The 21,766-nt window shown below is 43.8% G+C and overlaps 1 protein-coding gene across 2 annotated transcripts in view; it reads right to left on the bottom strand.

Annotated features, from left to right (window-relative positions):
• The window catches only part of LOC147893497 (uncharacterized), a 53,569-nt gene continuing 31,803 nt past the window's right edge, over positions 1–21,766 (bottom strand). The window contains exons 7-11 of one of the 2 annotated variants that reach the window (XM_087386038.1): positions 17,880–18,092; positions 926–978; positions 518–621; positions 297–390; positions 1–209 (exon numbers count right to left, since the gene is read on the bottom strand). In XM_087386038.1, the coding sequence (XP_087242164.1) occupies positions 314–390; positions 518–621; positions 926–978; positions 17,880–18,092 (447 nt within the window). In that variant the 3' untranslated portion in view covers positions 1–209; positions 297–313. Of the gene's footprint in view, positions 391–517; positions 622–925; positions 979–17,879; positions 18,093–21,766 lie in introns of both variants that reach the window. The other variant, XM_087386037.1, reaches the window with a different exon arrangement.

Raw genomic sequence — 21,766 nt, 5'->3', positions numbered from 1 at the left:
GAAGACCAACTTAAGAGAATGTACATATAAGGAAAACCAAAAGAATGCATTAATAACAAAATCAATAAAAAACATTACACCAGGGAAAAAATTTATTGATTGATACATTAGGCAACATATTGCATTGGCAGGCGAGAAAGGTACAAGCCTGTTGCTGGAAAAGGTATGAAACTTCATGTTCAGAGCAGACAACCGGAAAGCTCTTGCAACTGCACCAACTTCACAATTAAGAATCAATGCACATTGACACCCAACTTCTCCAAGGCAAGAAATTCAGTAGTTCAGTAATAAGGTACCTCTCTCGCCGTGATCATCATTGAAAAAATGTATAATTATTTCCATACCGCAAAGCTGCTGACCTGAACACATCAGCATATGCTTCGATAGATGCTGCAAAAGATGTAGGACACATCAGAACACATTTATAAAAGCCACCAATATCTTAATCAAAAGAAATATAGCGATGATGACCAGAAACCACAAAAAAGGAACACTGCAGTAACTGACAAGCTTTGACCTTCTGAGGGCCTGGAATATCCTCCACCCAGTGTGATGACTAAGGGAAGCTTTCGAGTCAAGCAAGCTGTGTACACTGTATTATTTCTATGAAGTAATCCCTGTCTGCCAAAAAAAAGATTATGCTGGTAAGAATTGAGAGTGGGAATGCTACAAGGAATGCCATCAATACCAAGAAAAGAGAAAAGGTCATAGCCAGGACGAAAAAATTTAATTGTATCAGTCATGGAATTTGTAGCATTCAAGCCCAGGCAATGCACGCCTTCAAAACTTGTCATCTCAGGCCATCTTTAGGCATACAGCTAGTTTCATCGGGAACCTATAGTGTCATCTGTGGCAGGTTCTATTAAGAACCTTTACAACACGTCAGCAGATATGTTTGCTTAGGCTAAACATTCACAAAAAATACCTCGTCACTGAAAGGCTGCCAGAAATGTCTTCACAAAGGGCATCAACTCCAGCCTGCATAACAGGAATCTTGTTCAGTTCTCTCTCTCTCTCTCTCTCTCTCTCTCTCTCTCTCTCCACCCAAAAAAGTAACACAGTGGGGTCGTGAGACAACATTTGGTACAACACAACAGTTTCTTAAACAAGAGAATAGCAAGAGGCTGGGCCTCCTCTCGATCCCAACCCATGCCTCCCAAAAGGTGAAGATGTTGTCCAAGATGCTCCTCTCCTAAACAAACCTGGGGGGGTGTCATGGATGATGTTGGGGAGATGTGAACAAAACCTCAAGCTCAGGGCCTTGGCTAAGATCTTGTAGGTTGTGTTGAAAAGGGTGATGGGGCTCAGTCCCTTCCTTTTGAGATCAAGCATATCCAGCCTCAGGCTAGCGATGAGCAGAGCAGCCCATAGCTGAAAATCTCCTGGAAAGCTGAGCATAGGGGAGTGCTAATGTGCTCCCAAAAGCAGTGAATGAACGTTGGGGGCAAACCATCCTCCCTCTGCCCTAGTTACCAAGGAATGGGAATGTTCTGGGAATGTCAGATGTCGGAAAGGGAATGTTTCGGATTGGGACATGGACCAATAACGGGAACGCCATACCATGACACATCATCAAATTACATGGAAATATACCAAAATATGAAAAAGAAAGACTTTTACAGCTCTAAACATTCCATTTTAGAATATGAGAAGTGAGAGGAGGCGATTGAGAGGATTCAAGACGGGGCTAAGAGGAGGGTCAGGCTGAGAGAAGGCTCAAACAAGAGTGGGCAACAACAAACAGCACCAAAACAGTACAGCTTTGGCTTTTTTCCACAAAACCCACAACGGCGTCAAACAGCAGAACCTGGCACGCCATGAACGGCACTCCATAGAGTACCACACTGATGAACATTCCAAGAACGTTCCAGACATTCTAGGACACTTGGACTTCCTGGAATGCACGTTCGCTCTTGCAGCTGAGGGAACATTGTTTCTTGGTAACTATCATTTCTGCACAAAGAGAACATTAAGGGCTTCCAAGAACTACTCATTCATGGAGGGGGCCTCTAACTGTGCCGTGATGTTTGGGGTGAACATAAAGGGGGTGTGGACCCAGACCTCTGCTCGGGCTGCAAGCACCTCAAGGGTCTGCTCCTCTGCCTGAAAGAGCTGGAGGTAAAAAGAGGTAGTCATCCCTATGATATCCTATGGGTCCAAGTGCATCTGGCCTCCCTCCGCTAGGGCTGAGACCATGCTGACTTGAGGCGATGGTCTAAAACAACTACCGTGTCATCCTGTCTCCTTGTTGCACCCATCTCGCTCTAGTGATAGTACTCCACACGCAGATCTTATCGCCTGCAGGTCTAGCTTGGCGCTCTCATATCTATCCACCATCCACTGAGAGGCCAGCTCGTACTCCTTGAGTCGTTTGATGGAGCTGGGTCCTGCTTGAGTTCCCTCTCTCTCCTGAAGTTGTCTACGCTCTGCACCACAATGGACTAGAGCCTGTGCAACTCCACTGAGTGGCATCAGCCGACCAATAGGCCCAAGTATCCTATGAGGGCGCAACCTCAAATCTGTGCAATGGTATACTAGACCTCCTCCTCATAGAAACAAAGCTTCTGGAATCCTGACCCCTTTCTGGGGGATCCCTTACCGTCTGGCTGTTCTAGATCTAAAACAATAGGAGAGTGATCCTACATTGTCGTAATAATCCCCCTATGCATGGGCCAGTAGCCTAGGTAAAATCTATCTAGTCTCTTTTGGAGCCCATCGTGTCAACTCATTCGCTCACCAAGGGTCCCAACCCCTGATGGTAAAGATAAACTACTCCCATGTGCCCGCCCTGAGGAAGGCATGGCAGTGAAGGTGCTCTTCCCCCCCCCCCCCCCCTTCGAGCTTGCCCTCCACGAACTCCAGGTCGTTGAAGCCTGTTCCTATAATCCAAGAAACCATATCTAGAAGACTCTTTGACAAGTTCTATTGTTGGAAAGCAAGTGCATAAACGTTGAGGATCCCTACTCCAGTATCCCCCTCCACACTGTTCATCCCGCTATGAGCTCACCTTGATCGTACACCTCCAAGGCTAGGGCCTGCCCCACTGAGATGCACCCCCCCCTCCCTGGAAGAAGTCACCTTCATCTATGGACGTCTGCAGCTGAGAACAAATAGAGGGATGAACAGGCTGCCACATAGGCAGTATATAACCTGCCATGTGGGCAGCACACTGACTACATTCTTGTGTTTAATTTGACCCCCCACATAGGGCTTGACAGTTCCACGTAGGACTGCCATGGAGCTACCCGTCATTGGGGGTGCTCATAGGCCTGTTTGGAGGCGTCAAGAGCCAGGGGTTAAGCCCAGCATATATCCCTTCATGTAGCAAAGAGGCACTGGAGATGGGGCATTATAAGACGGCAAGAAGGGACTGGTCAGCCAGCCAAAGGGCAGGCTGTACACTGCACAGACTGTTTGGCAGACCAGGCTGATCGGTGGGGTGGGCAGACCCACAGACTGGGTCGGCGGGATCAATGGGCAATCAGCCCTATATATACAGCCCCCATTGGGGCAGCAAAAGTATAACTAGAGCACGTCAGGAGTGCACTCCCAGGCAATAGAAGAGGCACACATTGGCAGCAGCAGAGTGCACCGTGCAGCAAAGACACTGGCAGTAGCTAAATTGAGGACAAGGATGCCAACAGTGAGAGGAATGAAAATCAAGGTGTGCCTGCTGATGAAAGGCATCAGAAACTTGAACCAAGATTGTTGTGAGATTCTAAAATCTCAGGTTTATGAAGAAAAGGATGGCACTTTGGAGGCGGGTATAGCTCACCACAATAGTAGGCAACATCTGGACATACACCCAGGGTATGTATGCTCATTGTTTATTTATCAATGTAGTAGAATGCTTTGCAGTAAATGTTGGCCTGGAGTTCAAAACAGGGAGAAAAGAGACTGGCGTTAATAACCAGCCAGACAGCCAGAGAAGGTGAGAGTTTGCTTTCTGGGTGGCTTGAAGGCTGCAATGCTCATAAGGTCCGTCATCAAAGAAGTCACCCCCGATGTAATCCAGTTCCAGAATAAGAGAGATTCACACAGCAGCACTCAGTCGAAGACTTTGTATTAGAGACAGGAGAGCTACCCGTGCAGGATAGGACAATTCGTACCTGGTACCTTGGACGACCGAACCTGAGGTCTGCTCATAGGCAGCAGTGTTCCGAAGACAAATGATTGTAGAGTCAACGTTTTTGGGTGGAGTGTTGGTGAAGGAGATCTATGTGTGCACAAGGTTCCACATAGAGATTCACAGACATATCAATCAGATGGTCGCTACCACTTGCAGGAAGGGCAACATCATGGACTAGTTACCTAGATAGGCTCACATGGAGCATGGATGATTCCAGATGACATGGATCACATCATCAGAGAGCAGAACTTGGAAAAGGTTGATTTTGAAATAAAGGTGCTTGGACCAGACTTGAAGGATGCCTTCGACAAATCCTGAGTGCCCTTCCAAGGGAGACGATTAAACCAATTCTTGGAGGGCAGCTCACATTGGCTCATTGAGAGGGAGTGTGCGAGAATATGGATCAACCCCCGAGTCCCCACAGGTAAGCCCGCATATGTGGAGAGCACTAGGGCATAACATAGGCTGCCATGTTGGCACTATACTGATTACCTTCTTGTGCTTGATTGGGCCCAGTCCATGTAGGACTGCCATGGAGCTTCCCTTCGTTGGCGCTGCTCATCGGCATGTTTGGAGAGGTCAAGGCTCGGATTAATCCCAGCATATAGCCCTATATATGGGCAATGTAGCTGGGGCAGCACAGCCCAGCAAAGGTGTGCTGGAGATGGGCCATTCAGAGGGCCAGGAAGGAGGGATTGGTCGGCCAGTCAAAGGGCAGTTTGTGCATTGCACATACTGTTCGACAGACTAGTCTGGTCTGTAGGGTCAGCAGATCCACGAATTGGATAGGCCACATCAGCGAGCAGTTAGCCCTATATATAGTCCTCATTGTGGGGGCAAAAGTAGAACTATCAGACCTGCATATCAGCCCTTCAGCAGTGCAGCCCTAGGCACCAGAGGAGGCAGATAGTGGCAGCAGCATGGTCCAGCAAAGGCACCAGCAAGCAGAAGGAGCCCTTATCACATGTGGAGAGCTCAATCAACGAGCACAGAGATGCAGATAAGGTGCTGACAAAGCCATGGTAGGGTTCCTCCCTAAGCCAATCAAGACCTCTCTCGAGAGGCATGCAGGAGCAGGAGAGAGTAGGAGGTTTTATAACAGCTTGTGCCTCGGATCTAGCACAAGTGGAGCAGCATCCGTTGTCCACGTGGTGTAGGTTGTGAGTGCACATCTGTATCCGTATCATGGTCCTAACTGTTAACCTTTATAGTAAGTACTTGGTTGCTACACATCACTGTCTACTTCAGTGCTGTGCATGGAATTATTACCTGCTTGTGTGCACATATTGGGTAGCATCTAGATCTGGGTGTGATCTTGTGGATTCATTTCTTTTCCGCTATCGCAAGCAAGGCCCATTCACAGTTAATCTCTAACAGTAACCGACGTCCTTCCACCCACTGAGTAGGCATAAACTGCATCTGTAAAGAAATGAAGATCCATGTTTTCATTTTGGTATAAACAAAGTCAAATATGCGTGGATACGCAAGTATTTTCCTGGATTCTCTCCAATGAAATTCCCTTGGCTGCTGCATACATCTGGCTCACTTTGTGCACTGCATATGCTGTGTCATGCTTCTTAGTGGTCACATATTTAAGGCTTCCCACAACCTGCCTACAACACGTGTTATCCACTAAGCTAAGCTGTCATAAGCTGTCAGTCACTACCATCCATGTGTGTGTGTGTGTGTGTGTGTGTGTGTGTTGCGCGCAGCTCTGTCAGACAAGGATGTCCACTGAGTGCTTTACTTTTTGCCATAGCCACTCATCCACTGCTTCAATATCTGGATCACCTCTTGGACACTGACCACTTGCACGGTTTGGAGATTCTTGGCAGTCGCAGCATGATTGCTTTTGCCTTAGAAATCCCCCTTTCTTTTGCTTTGAAGAGTGAGCTATAAGCCCTCCAAATTCAGCTCTCTAGTTTTGACAGTTTTGACAAGCTTTTGAAGATGATGCTACATAAAATGCTACTCTAGCATTTCTGGTCTTTTGAAGTTTTCAATAACTTCAGTACAAGTTTTGCTTCAGTTTTGTTTTGACTTGCTAGACCTGGTTTTGATTGGAAAGTGTTTATTTCACCCACTTCTATGAAGCATGTAAGAAGAAGCATCATTGTTTGAAATCTGGTCACTACTATTTGCTACATCAAGTGCTCATATTTTGGAAGTCTTTCAGTTATTTTTGCCTAAAAAATACTCGGGCTGATCTGTCCATGATTATGCATGCTCTTTCTACATATGGATTGGTTGCTGGCCTTCGGGTAAATTTTCAAAAATCAAAATTGCTGCCTTTACATGCACAGGCCTGGCACAACCTTTTCTGGCCTGGGGAAATTTTCCCTGCTTCTCAATTCATTCGACATCTTGGTTATCCTCTAGGCTGGGGACTCACCCGTTCACAACAAACTGATTGGGTGCTAGTAAAGTTAAGGGCAAAACTTGAATATTTGAAGCTTGCAACTTGGCCATTACATGTTTGTCTGCGAATTACACAATCCATTTTGATAGCATACATACAATTTTATCTGCCTCTCACTATGTTCACTAAGGCAGATTTGGTTTCATTTATGTCAGCTATCATGGAAATTTTCTGGCATTCAAAACATGGCAAGAAAAGTCTCAGATTACTCTCCATGCATCGTCTCTGTTCTCCAAAGATGCACGGGGGTCTGAACATTCTCAATATTCAAATGCATTTACTTGCTCACACAGTACAGGAGTCTCTGCCCCCCTGGCCTTTTCATCTGAAGATGTTTCCTATGTGTTCGACATGCTGAATGACGAATTTCAGCAAAGCAGAAGAGAATGGATGCTGCCTGCTCAGGAACTCGCTTACAAAATGAAGCTGCCCTCTCTTGTGCATCCTCTGAAGAAGCTCTCCCAGACTGTAATCATCATCTTTTTCCTTGGGAAACTCCCTTCGGCAAATGATGTGGGACAATGGGTTAATTCCCTATTAGGTGGCTGCTATGTGGAAGGAGTTTATTTTGCCTCTCGAGGATTCTATGAAGTTCATCTCTTGGATGCCTTGACAAAACAAAAGTTGCTTGAGATGTCCCTCTTATTTTTTGGCCATCAGATGATGCATGTCATGCCTTGGTCTCTAATAAGGACTATCAAAATCTCATCAAGCATCATTGCCCTGTATGGGTTGAAGTGGTTGATTTCCCAGATTACATGAGGACAGAGCTTCCTGGCTTAGCTATGACATTGGAACAAGTGATCTGTCCCCCTCGCCCCACAGGTAATAAAAATCGCTTTTGCATCTTATGGGATACTGATAGACCAACCCCTCCTTCTATTGTTGTGGAGATTGAGGGTGTTCCCTAGTCCATTGCATCAGATCAGTTCAGATCAGATCAGATCTTCCAGCTAGTAGCTCTTCACCTAGTATCTGTCTAGATCGCCATCTAAGCTCCACTGTGGGAGCGCACGGGTGGACGGAGCCATCATTTGTACTAGATCAGTATTGAAGGAAAATCTTGTTCATCTCCAGTTTGCTGTGTACTCTCTATTCTTTGTTCAGTTTTTGTTCCGCTGCACCGTGTAATTCAACATGGTATCATAGCCCAAGCGGCTCTAAGGATCAAAGAATAGAAGAGAGGCAAGGGCTTCAACAGCATACGAAGTGATGGCAACAGGAAGTGGCTCAACAGGAAGCAACTCGAGTTCAGTAGCTGTTGCTGCACCAACAATCCAAGCGTTGAGGATTCGCCCACCAACCTTCACCGAAGGCAAACTAGATGGTACGAACTACACTCTGTGGAAGTTTAAAATTACTGCTATTTTGGATTCATATGAGCTTCTGGAAATAGTACTGGGGATTGACCCAGAACCACAAGGAACCCCCGACCCAGCAAATTCAGGGAGTATGATACCTCCTAATGCCGACCTTCTACGAGCTTAGAAACGCGGGAACGCAGATGATCTGTGTGCCCTGGTTACAAGTACTATTGATAGTGTTTTGATCTTGATTCAGCATACATCTAAGGCAACTGTGGCCTGGAACATATTGAAGAGTCAGTATGAGACGCGGAATCAGACAAGGATCCAAAACCTGGAGAATCAGCTTGCAGCTGAAAAGTTTAATGAAGGAGAGATAGCGGAGGCGTTCGTAACTCGAATCAAAAATCTGCATGACCAGATGGCTGGTGCTGGGATACAAAAGACTAGCGAAAAGCTAGCTCAACAGTGTCTCCGGATATGTCCACCAAGGTTTGATGGACTGGTAACAGCGCTTAACACTCAGGTGAGACCCCAACCATTGTCATTTAAGGAGTTTTGTGCTTTACTTATGGAGGAGGAATTGAGGCTTAAAGCTCGAGATGGAGGTGGCAATGGGGATACCGCGTTCTCTGCCACTGCGAAAGGCAAAGGTGGTTCCTCCACCACAGGTGAGTCCTCTACTAGTGGTGACAAAAAGAAGAAGAGCGGCAAGAAGAAGTTTCAGGGAGAATGCTTCTACTGCAAGAAGAAGGGCCATGTGATTGCAGATTGCTGGGTCAAGAAAGCAGATGAAAAGAATGATACCTTGAAGAAGACAGATAAGGAAAAAGAGACAGCTAACACAGCGGAAGCAGAGTTGGATCTATTTTTGACCATTGAGGAAGAGTGTTCCTCAATTCAAGAAGCGTCAACCACTGATTCATGGGTGTTGGACCGTGGTGCCTCCCGTCACATGACCTCTGCAAGAAGGGTCTATATTGTTCCATGCAACCTCTACAGGAACCCATCATTGTAATGGTTGAAAATAACACAAAATGCCATGTTGAGAGTACAGGTACGGTTTTATTTGTTTCTGTAAATGGAGATGTTAAGAAACTATCTAATGTGCTATATGTTCCACAAATCAAGAGAAATTTGCTATCAGTTGCTTCCATAACTGACCTTGACCATGAGGTGAGATTCAACAAGACATGAGCAAAAATTCTAGATAGTGCTGGTAATCTTGTTGGTGCAGGAGTAAGGAGGAACAACCTGTATGAGCTAAGTGCTCTTACAGCCACCGCTGCAGTGGGCACAAGCAGATTTTGGCACGAAAGATTTGGCCACATTGGATTTGCAATGCTAAAGGAGATGCAGAAGCAAGGTATGGTTGCTCACTTACCTACAGTAGCAAAATTCAAAGAACCACATGAAGCTTGCATAATGGGCAAGCAACAGAGAAAGGCATTCCCACAAGAAAGAAAGAATAGAGCAAATGCTCCTCTAGAGTTGGTGCATGTTGACTTGTGCGGTAAGATGCTTACACAGGCCTTGGGGGGATCTTCCTATTTTTTATTCATTGTCGACGACTATAGTAGGAAGATGTGGGTGTACTTTCTTCACGAAAAGGCTCAAGATTTTGGTAAGTTCAAAGAATGGCTACATCTTGTTGAAAATGAAACAGGGAGAAAAGTAAAGAAAATTAGATCGGATGGTGGTGGTGAGTTTGTTTCTACAGAGTTGGAGATTTTTGCAAGAGCAAAGGGATCATGCGACAAACGACGATACCACATACGTCTCAGCAAAATTCGGTTGTTGAACGCCGAATGCAAACCACCGTGGAGATAGGGAGGTGTATCTTGAAAGGTGTTGGACTGTCAAACCACTTTTGGACTGAGGCTGTCAAACCACTTTTGGACTGAGGCTGTCAATACTGCAGTTTACATCCTTAATTTGCAGCTATACAAAGGCACTCAAAGGTAAAACACCACATGAGGCTTACAGCGGTAAGAAGCCATCTGTCTCCTACTTCAAAACGTTTGGGTGTGAATGTTATGCGCATGTACCAGACAAAGAGAGAAACAAGCTACAACCAAAAAGCACCAAATGTATCTTCTTAGGCTATTGTGATGAGAAGAAAGCCTATAAGTTGTATGACTGAGAGGCAAAGAAGATCATAACGAGCCGCGATGTGGTGTTCACGGAGCAGCCACATGTAGTGGAGGCAGAGAAGAGCTCTTCCACTTTATCATCAAGCGAAGAGGTAATTCTGTCCTAGGAGCTATAAAGGAGGAGGAAAAATAAATATTTCTGTTTGAAATGGGGGATTTTTGCCGGAGCTAGTTTTTCTTGTCACAAGTTTGCACATTTAGTTTCTGAGTGCCTCTCTATCCTTCATCCTCCTCATCCAGCTGCCATTCCCCATCCATCTAATAAAGGAGGTCAGAAGGCATATGTGGAAAAGACAGAAGCCAAAGGGGCAAAGCCTTCAATTCATACAGGGAGTCAAGCCATTTCAGCTCAAAGTAAGGATAAAGGAAAGGGCAAGCAAGTGGAAAATAATTCATCTTCTCATGAGGGATGGCAGCATGCCAAGAAGACAGTGCCTCTCAAACAAAGACCTCTACAATCTAGTAATTGGGATGCTTCTGCTCCTCCTCCTGGTCAACCATCTACCTCTTCTGATAGCCCAATCTCAAAGGCATGGGTCAATGCAGTCAAGAAGGGTATTCCGCTTTGTGAAGAAGATGATCTTGTCTCTGGGAATTGGATTCTGAGAGTCAGCAAGACCCTGAGCCTATGGCAGAGGCTTAATGCCTCCTTTTCTTTCTAAGGTTTATTTATTCCTTGTACATATTTTCATGTGTGCTTCTCTTACAATATACAAGGCCTCTGCAATCCGAATAAATGGAGGCTCCTTTGGCACTATGTAAATACAACTCATCCAGATGTTGTGTGTTTGCAAGAGCATAATCAGCATTCTTTTGCTAGTCAGCATGGGTTTTTTTCAGGATATGATATATTTCTATGCAAGTTCTGATCAATTCTCTGGGGTGTGCATTCTAGCCAGACATGATTTGCAGCCTTGTGTAGCATATAATGATCTTTGTGGCAGATGGATGATTATCCAATGTATAATCAATGGAGAAATTTTTGAAATTGGTTCCTTGTATGCCTCTTAGACTTCAGCTTCTAGAGCTCGTATGTGGGATTCCATGAAGCAATATCCTTGGTCCACTAATGCTATACTTTGTGGTGATTTCAATAATTCTCCTCACTGGAAGGACAATACTACTCATAAATCTCATATGTTGCCCTCTAAATTCAGCAATGGGAAGATTTTATTTCATCACTTCATGCTGCAAATTTATGGACAGCAACTCACCCTTCAGTTTTGGGCTTTACATATCATCATAATGCTTTTACAGAGTATTGGGCTAGGCTTGACAGATTATATCTTATTTATGCTCAGCAATATGATGATTACACATGTCAAATGTGGATTGACTATTCTCAACAATTGTCTGATCACACGCCTCTTTGGCTGCAGTTTTCATTTGGTATGCCTTTGGATGATATGCAGCTCTCTCTAGTCAAACACTTGCATGTCAATCAATTATATCTTTCTCATGAAAAATTTCAGCAAATGATTCAAATGGCTTGCAAGCCTTTGTTATCACATGCTTGGGAGGACATTGACTTTGCTTGGAACTCTTTTGTGCATCGCATTCAAAATGTCATTAAGGATTATGAAAGGTGGTACATGGCAGAAACCAAGCATCAAATCCAGTGGGCAAAATCACAAAAGCAATTCTTGGTACAGATTAGCCATCAAAGGTCTCTTTCCTCTTCTAAACAGGGTTCATTGTCTTGTGTTTCTTCCATCATTGGAGCCAATGATAAACGCAAGCTTTCCAAATGGCAGACAAGGGCTAGAGTTAAGCCTTTGCTAGATAAGGACTGTTCATCAAAATCTTTTTTTCGGAATTTGCATGCACATAGACAAAGTCAATCTATCATAAGAGTCAGAAAAGCAAATGGTAATTGGACCTAGACTTTATCTCAACTTGGAAAACAATGTCTGGATCATTTTCAGCTTCTCTTTTCTCAGCCATCTTCTTCTAGGTTGAATTGGCTCAGAGCAAATTTATTGATCTTGTCTCTCGTATTGTTTCTTTGCAAAAAGCTTCATTGCTGGAAATGTCTTTTTCAGATATTGAATTGGATGATGCTCTCAAGCATTTGGGTAAATCCCCTATCTCGGATGGTTTGAAAGTTGAATTTTGTGTTGCCTTTTGGGCTGAATTGATGAAACCAACCTCAACAATGTAAAGGGTGGTAGGATCCACGCAAATACAACATATACAGTAAATAGACAAGCAAATTTGCAACACACCACAAATCACACGGTAGCTAGAGCGCTCCTACTCAGAAACAAAGACACCGATTGGCCCCAAACATTGGCGCCCCTTGCGGTATTTATTTAACATTCATTTGAAGCCAAGAGGCTGATTACAAAGGTCTCTGGGAAGCTGCTCCACAGCCAAACCAACGCCCTCAGACTTCCTGTCCAGCCCACCCTGTAATTCCCTGCTCAACTTCAAACGGTGAATGGCATCCAATCCCTAGGCAGTCCTGTATCCTCAGCCAACCAAAGCATGCAACAGAGATCCCAATAGCATCCACTGTCTAAACCACTCCTGCAATCGCACATCCAAGTGCCCAACCAGCCAAACACGACTGAACAACTGCAAGACAAAGCCCTCAACAGCTGAACTCTGGTGCAATCAAACAACCAAACTCTTCCCAGCGGGTTGCCTCAATCTATAGCCTCCCTAGCCACTGCCCAACAGCATAAATCAACCCTTCTTCACGAGGAAAGAAACCCAAACGCAATAACTAGCCAGCAACCAATCAGGAAACGGCAAAAGCAGGCAAAGACAAGCCTTCTTCTACCCGGAATCCACAGAAGAAAGGTCACCTGGGCTGGAAAACCCTAGATCCTCCGGAGATCAGCTGATTCTGCCCTGGCACAGCCCCAAGAGCAACTTAGAAGCGAACACTCATGTCTGGAAAGCTACCAAAGTCACCAGAATCAAATCGCAATCTTCATGGACAGCCTGGACAGCCTAGAAAATGAATCGCAATTTTCCTGCACAACCTGGACAGCCCAGAAAGAAATCGCAATTTCCCCGCACAACCTGGAACAGCCTGGAAACTCCTGAAAAGAAATCGCAACCCCTATAGAAGCCCGGAAACAGCTGGAAACAGTACCAAAACAGGACACAGTCACCTGGCACAACCCGGAAGACTTGGAAACTGGATCGCAATTTGCAACAGATACCCCTAGTAGAAATCGTAATCTGCTACAGACCTTGGATCTAGTGCGTTTTCCTTTGGCAGGTCCTGGATGTGCTGGTACAGGCCTTGACTGGTGACGTTTTTCCCTGGCAGGCTCCTGAAGCTCCTGGGAATCTGCGACTTTTGCTCTAGCAGCTCCTGGCAGGCTCTGGCAAGTCACAACTGATGATCTGGCTCCTTCTGAAACTGATTTGGCCAATTGAACTCAAAATAAGAGCATTGGGTCCCTTTTGTAGTCCTGTGCTAAAAAAAGCAGTTTTTAATTGCACCACTCTTTTGGTCCCCCTGTTGCACACTTTGGCCCTAGGAATTAATTGCCTAGTAACTGGACGCACATTCACTATTTCCAAGGGCCCAATAGGAATTTTGATTCCCCAAGTCCCACCCCATGGCTGGACCCTCGCACCCCAGAGGCTTGCTCAAGGCAGTCATGCGCAAATTCCGGAAGTCGCAAATCAAAAGTCCCATAATTTCACGTCCTCGTGACAAATGAAGGGTCTAATCTTGCAGCTCATTAATGTAGCCTGGCAGCATCAACATCTTCCTTCTGCTTGGAAGCATGGTCTAGTCAAGCTTGTGCCCAAAAAACCTCTCTGTGAGAATATGGCTGACTGGAGACCCATCACTTTGATGCCTGTTATATATAAACTTATTGCCAAAATGTTGGTTCACCGGATAAAGGATATTCTTCATGATGGTCTTCATCCCAAGCAATATGGTTTTGTTCCAAGAAGGCATATACATGATAATATCTCCAATACTCTCACTGCAATGGAATATGCTAAATATTCAGATCAAGATGTTTTGGTCATGCAGGTAGATGTGGCAAAGGCATTTGATAGCGTACAGTGGGATTATGTCTCTTAAACCATGTCCAGACTTGGTTTTGGGACAAAGCTAGTTAATGTCATTTATTGGCTTTACTATGATTCCACTACTCAATGCCTTATAGGGCATCATTTGTCTGAGTCCTGGACTCTGGGACGGTCAATCCAACAGGGATGCCCTCTCAGTGCTTTGCTTTATGCTATTGCTTCTCATCCTTTACTTCTTTATATGGATCATCTGGTTGATACTGGACAGCTTGTGGTGTTACAAATTTCAGGCTCACAGTCTTTTATTACGCAGGCTTATGCAAATGCTGCCAAAGAATTGTCATGTGGAGCTTCACTTATTGATGGATTTTGGTTTGGCAGCTGGTCTAAATATTAATTTTCAGAAATCAAAACTTTCGCCTTTCAAGCTTTGTGATTGGCATGCTCTTATTTCGCCAGGTCAGATTGTTCCTCCTAAGCACATAGTAAGGCATTTGGGTTATCCAATTGGCTGGAAAATCAGCAATACGCAACAAATGTCTTGGGTATTCAACAAAATTCAGGACAAATTAGAATATTGGAAGATCTCCACTTGGCCTTTGCATGTTCGGCTTCGAATTGTCCAATCCATTGTTTTGGCTTATGTCCAGTTTTACTTGCCTTTACTGCATTGGTCATCTCGAGATCTCTCTTCTCTTATGTCTCAGGCCATGGAGATTTTTTTGAAAACTAAGCTCCATAAAAAAGCTTTGAGGTTGCTCAAAATGAATCTGCTTTACTCTCCAAAGATGCATGGAGGTTTGAATATTCTAAACATCAAATTTCATGTATTGGCAAGAAAGGTCACTATGCTCAGGACCTTTTTTCAGCAAGAGCAGCCATGGTCTATTATGTTGGCAGTTATGTGTGGACAGATGCGCACCAATGCTTATAGGCATTGGATCACCGATCCATGGGAAGTAGTACTTGGCAAGTTTCAAGGCAAAATACCTGGCTGTCCATTTTCTACTACCTTGATTCAGGATTGGAAGCAGGTGCTCTCTCACATCAAATGGTCTCCCCATCCTTCTTCTATAGCTTCATCTCTTCAACTGTAAAGCCTTCACTGGAGTGCTGTTTTTTACTCTCCTCTTGCTGTACAACAACCAATCAGGGCTTACAATCTCATGAAGTTGGGCATTCGGTTCATTGATGATGTGATGGATATTCAGGGGCATATTCTCTGTTTTCCGGCGGCTTGTCGACAATACAATCTTGGGATGCATCATAGACCCATATGGAAAGTTATTGCAGCTCTCTTACTCCCTTTTGTTCCGATTCCACCATTGGTAGTAAGAGACAGGCTTCAAGATTGGCAATTCAGTCTTCAAGTCCAGGCTTATATTCTCAACCTTTGCGTTTACTGACTTCAATACAGGCTTATCAATTGATTTTATCTTCTCCATGGATTGCTCATCATGCCAATACTCTTTGGCATCTGAATAAGTCTTTATCTTGATGGAAAGCAAACTTGAAATTAATATGGAAGCTGAAAATGCCATTAAAGCATGGACTCTTTTTCTGGAGATGCATTGTTGGTATTTTTCCAGTGGGAGTGAAATTGGCTCAAAGAAGGATTGCCTCTCCTCTTTGTCCAAGATGTCATCATGCTCCTGAGAGTATTCAGCACTTATTGTGGTTTTGTTCATATTCCAAGGACCTTCTCGACAGGATCACCTATTTTTTATATCTCAGATTTCCAGCACACAGATTCTCGAGGTTTTTTTGGATGTTTGGCAGATTACCAGCTCCTTTGTCCCAGTACTCTCTTTTCTTCCATTGGATCAGATATTGGGCGCTGTGGACCCTCTGGCTTCAACGAAATCATGCATTTTTTGCTCATCTCTTCAGCACCCTTATGAGTTCTTCCGGGCCTCATTGCGGCAGTCCTTATATGATGCCTTGCATGAGGAGGATTTGGATGTCTCTTGCATTGAACTTTTCTTTTACTGTTTCTGATAGATAGAGTTTGGCTCTTTTCTAGAGCCCTGCCCCGTTGTAAAATGGTTATTTCATAATATAATGTTCATAGTTTCACGAAAAAAAAAAAAGTGTGTGTGTGTGTGTGTGTGTATACATATATGTGTGTGTGTGTGTGTGTGTGTGTGTGTGTGTGAGCTGCTTTCCCATGCTTGTGGATCTCAGTTCTTCTTTTCTATTTCCTACTTTACTTTTCCGAGCGAGGATTCAGCATGTGTGTGCACCTACATTGTGAGAGAAATCAGTGAGTTTGAATTCATTCTGCTATGTAGGGTTGCCTTTTCAGTAGGCCCTCGACACCAACAGTTCTTTACTTGAACCCTGTTCTTGCAAATCAGCCCACTCTGTCATTTTTTACATATCTTCTGGAAGATTCTCAAGCTGTTGAAAGTTATTCAAAGGAACATTGCTGACGGCATTGTTCTCCAAAGGTTGCTTGGTACTGTCATGGGTTACTCTGACTGCATCAGAAACTGCAAAAGATAACAATTCCTCACACTTTTAGGGAGCCTCCTTGGAAGGATGCTTAGAGCCTTGTTCAACCAGCTTCCAGAACTGAGTTAGAGGTTTGCCAGTTGAAGGCTGTTTTACTTGAACCAATCATAAGCCTTGGTGTTCCATACCACCAAGTCAGAGATTATACACAGTGGGTCTGCCCCTTAGCAGCAAAAGCAGTAAAATGAAATCCATCTACCAACCTTACTGCACTGTCAACTATCCCAATTGACCCAGTCTTTCTTGGCAAAGGATGAAAAAGGGACCTTGGCATGGGAGTGCTTCGGTGGAGCCTCGATATGTAGTGTTCCAGAGACCAACCACCAAAAATCCTAAAAACAGCGCTGCACCGGTCAGGGAAGGAGATGCCCACTTTGTGAACTAAGGGGGAAGGGCAAGGGAGGGGAAAGTGACTCCACCTCTGAAGAAGAGGGAAGGTGACACCCCTTTGAAGGCTCCAAAGGGGGCACAGAAGAAAAACTAGGGAGTTGATGCAAGGAGGGGAGGAGAAACAAGTGGTGCAAGAAAGGATAGGGACTCCCAACTCGCACTTATCCTAATCCCCTAAGGCTGTCCACTCTCCCTACCATTACTTAAATTCAGCTTGTTATAGCAGACTCGCTGTCGAAGGATGGCAGCAGCAGGAACAGGTCCGCAGTAGACTGCGGCAGATGGCTGGGTACATGACAGCTTTGTCTTAGCAGATGCAGTGCTGTACCTGGATGAAACAGGATATTTATGGATCTCTCTTAAAATCGGGCAGATTTAAGTATCGCAATTGGATCTTAAGACTCCGTCTTTAATCAAAACATGTTGGCTCATAATAAACAATAATGCAGCAATTGCTTAAACTGAATATCCATACATTTCATGCAGATGACAATCATGTTGTATTCAGGACCTTCCAAAATAATGAATACAGATTAGGAAGGCTCCATGAATTGCAGGGTTCAGCCTACAGGAGAATTGTCTGACTAGTATAGGTATATGGATCTTCAAGTTTTGACTGATCCCATACCTGCAGGATAATATCCCGCGTGTGGGGAAATGCTGCAGGTCTCTCAAAGACTCAGTTTGATGCTCATGTACAAAATATGGGACTATTCCTGAAGTAAATCTGCCTTTCAAGGAAGAAATAAAATTGAAAAGTGCACAAAGCCATTTCATGACACGTTCATAAAGAATGACAACTGCACTGCTTTTCTCACCTTCCAAAAACAAATATTTGAATCAAATCTAAGTGCAAAATGCAAGCACACGGCTATAAAAGAAGCAAAGACAAGATTTTGAAATGAACTCTGATGTCTAAGGTTTAATCAGGACAGTGAAAACCAAAAACATTAAAATGTAATCACCTGGAAAAATACCAAGCTCGGATTATAAGAGCTGAGTAGCTGTTGTAATAAATTAGACAAGACTGCAAGATAATACTCATCCCCAGTGCTGTCTAGTACATCAACACTATAACTGGATTTCATTTTGGTATGCCAAGGAAATCTGTTCACTCCATGCATGCAGAAAGTAACAACCCTGTCATCTGCCTCAAAAAATTTGGCTATGCCATTGTCCTGTCATGTAAAACCATGCATCCCTTCATTAGTTCAAACAAAAGAAACCCGATTTGTCCAGATTGGAGAAGAGCAGGAAAGAAAGTGCATCGCAATTTTGTGGTTTGGGGGGGGAGGTGGGTGGGTTCCATGGCTTTTTTGAGAAAAAATCTATAAGTGTAAATTGGTTTTTTACCAAATGTCTTCTAGAAGCAAACCAAACCCAAAGCTTACGAGTCCAAGCAAAATGACTATTCAAAATACACCAGATCATATTCAGAATTATAATCAAGTATCTTAAGCTTGAGAAAGATGAAATGAAATACAAACGCTTGAAAATACAACATGTAAGTTTTATATACGTTTGTAAGATTAGAATAAGTCCAATCATACAAATTTAGATTTTTTGTTGTTCTAAAGACCTAAAAAAGAAAATGAAAGAGAATAAAAAAGAGGCAAACAAAAACTTTTATAAAAAACAAAAGGAAGACATACTTAGCAAGCAAAGCAACACTTACGTCATCATCAGTGCCCAAGCATAAGCAGCTATACTGGGTTTCTAAAGACCCGCGGAGTCTCTTGGCAAACCCAATGATTACTAAAATACGTCAAATAAACAAAAAGAGAAAGAAAACAAGAAATAAAGAAGAAAGGAAGAAGGTGACTAAGCAAAAATAAACAAGCAAGTCAAGAAACAAAATCTTCCAAAAAACTGAAATTCTCTCTCTCTCTCTCTCTCTCTCTCATTTAAAACTTAAAAAGCTAAATGGACCCTTTACACTTAGGTATCGCTTCCTACAAAGAAGCAAAATTACATTCCTAACTTAGAAAGAACAAGCATACTCAATCAAACTCTCTTTTGAAACTAAAAGAAAAACAGGCTATTTAGCTCTCGGCTTTTTGTTTTCAACTTATGTTCAATCATTCTAAACATACCTAAGGCCGATACACCATTGATAAAAGACTTCATATCTAAGATTGTGCGTACTTTTTTAATTATTTTCCTTGGATTATACCTCTTGTGTAAAAGTAAAGTGATCAAATTACTACATTGAGTGATAAAAGCCTCCTTAGTTATACAAAGGCGGGAAAATCTATGGAATTGGGAAGAAATGACTCCATATTTTACCAAATCAGAAATGTTTGAGTCAAGTGTAAGTTTTGTTCAAAACCTTGAACCCTAGACTAAAATTGAAACACGTGGCATAGTATCACCTATATACCTAGATGAATCCAAGAACATTCCCAAACTCATCTTCTAAAAACACAACATAGTGCAGTTTCAATCTCACGATAGTCACTCATAAGATTGAAAACCATAAACAATGTTTTTTAAAAAAAATTACACCAACCTATGGGAATCATAGATTCCTTCATTGAGATTCTATATTTGAACTCTACAAATTATCTAGGACCTATACACTATTTACACATGTTGTAACTATTAGAGTTAGTCATCTCCTAGTTGTTAGTTAGGGAGAGAGGGTTTCTACGTGGGTGTGCCAGCCCAGAGAGAGCTGTAGCATTTTCATCCTTTCTCAAAGTATTTTTGTAGGTTAGGAGGGGGTTTAGCTAGGGCTTATGCCCAGGTTAGTGGCTCAGATACCACACCTGGTTGAGGCTAGGGACCTAGTTTGAGGCCCAGTTGAGGCTGGTTCAAGACCAAGTTTGAGGCCTAGTTGGGGCTACTTTAGGACCTTGCCCAGAGTCGGGTCAACCAACCTGACCAGGGTCGAGTTAACCGACCAGACTAAGTCAGCTAGGACAACTAGGTCAGCACACCTAGTTCGACCACATCAACACCCCCTGCCCCTATGTATATGGCTATTTTTCCCTAGTCTTATACGGTGTGGAGGCGTAGTCTACAGCCTACCTATGAGCTCTCTGAGGGCAGTTCTACCTTGGTTTGCAATTTGCATAGCCTATGTGTGTTGGTCCAGTTCTTGCCCTAGTTTGTGATCCTTCTTTGGAGGTTTTCTTACACACATTGAGGTGGTTTGAGCGATTGGGGCTCCACATGGACAGACTTCCTCTCTTCCAATACAGAATTGATGCACCGTTCTCCCCACTCTGGTATCATGAGGTCAATCAAGTCATACGTGAGGATCTTCTACAACTACACACATTCCGGACCTAGTTGGAACCGAATGAGCTCCCAGTGAAGCTCAGCTTCTATAGAGATCATTGCCTACATATCTCAGACGAGGATTTATTGACCCACCAGGATATCCGATATACGCAGATTCATTTACCCCATTCACTGAGGATCTCTATTGGACAGTTTCGGATCTCTTCACATAGACTTCGTATTGAGAGTGGCAGGGTAGAGACTTCGTATTGAGAATGGTAGGGTAGAGGGCTTACCCAGGGAGAGATGCATATGCACCTTATGTGGCCTACAGGAGATTGAGTCTGAAGAGCATTTCATTCTCAAACGCCAGTGTACTATAAGATTCGGGGGCGCTTTTATTGTCGATTCAGAAGTGCTCCGGGTTGTTGTCCCGATTCCTCCCTTTTCCAAATCAGATATGCTTGGCCACGTTCATTCATGAGGCAGTCAAACATCATGAGCGCCTACTTCAATCATAGAGATAGGAGGAGCATACCCTAGTAGACTCTTCTCATAGCATAATCACGGAGTTCTTCCAACCGGCTCCCCCCCCTAGGCCCTAGACACGATTGAGAACCATAGCCAGTGACATGACACAACAAGCAGAGGGTTGATGCACAGATTATGCTTGAGGACATTACCTCCTTGTTCAGAGTGGGAGCGTGACCGATAGGGATCATGGTTGCCCTTGTTAGACGTAGAGCTGTGACCAGGAGACATCGCAAGACTGTGCCCACAGGCAACTAGCAGCATTCTATCTCTGATTTTATGCTCTCGCTCCCTCACCCTTGACCAGGGCGATAGAGAGGATTACAATAGTGACATTGGCGCATATTTCACTTTGTATTCAGATCATAGATGATCTGAGGTTGATGATGATGATAGTGATCATGGAGAGGACTATTATTCTGATATGACTATGTAGCATTTAGCTTTCGTTTTTTGCATGCGTGTTGATGCTCGTTAGTAGCTCCACCCTTTCAGCTTGCTTGTATCAGGTTTCTCACAGTGTCATAGACCTATCGGTCTTCCGAAGACTTTAATAAACTTTCTTTCTTTCTCAGCAATATATGTAGAGCCTTTTCTTGTATACTCGTCTCTCTACTTGCAGTTTGATGTCTCTCTCTATTCGCAAATCTGCTCTCTATCTATGTTCATATATATCATGTTGCACCTTGACATGGCATCAGAGCTTCAAGCTGACTCTGAGATAGTTGTTGTCCATGTCTCACTCACCCTTTACTGCATCGCAAGATGCATGAAACCATCACCCGTGTCTTGATGGTGCGGTGACTGCGAATGTAACATCAGACCCGAGTTTGTGGAAAGTCTGAGTCCAAGAGAGCGTGAGGGGCAGAACTGATTTCTGAAGGCGTGGACAGAACGGGAATACGGTCTGACGAAGGGGCTCTGAAGGCATGGAGAATTTAGGAAGAAGGCAACTTGCTGTGAGAGATAAAAATTACTCTAGCTGGCTTACAGGCATGGACAGCTTGAGAGAAGATCCTCGTGAAGAAGGCGTCATTGAAGCAGCCTCTTCTGTCTCTCTTCATTCCCAGCCACCTCCCTTCTCTTCTTTCCCACC

This window comes from Dipteris shenzhenensis, chromosome 15, assembly GCF_047967505.1.
Source record: "Dipteris shenzhenensis isolate YYH24624 ecotype China chromosome 15, Dip_SZ_1.0, whole genome shotgun sequence".
Lineage (NCBI taxonomy): Eukaryota > Viridiplantae > Streptophyta > Polypodiopsida > Gleicheniales > Dipteridaceae > Dipteris > Dipteris shenzhenensis.
Note: the sequence above shows the minus strand (reverse complement) of the source record. Positions and strands in the feature narration are given on the sequence as shown.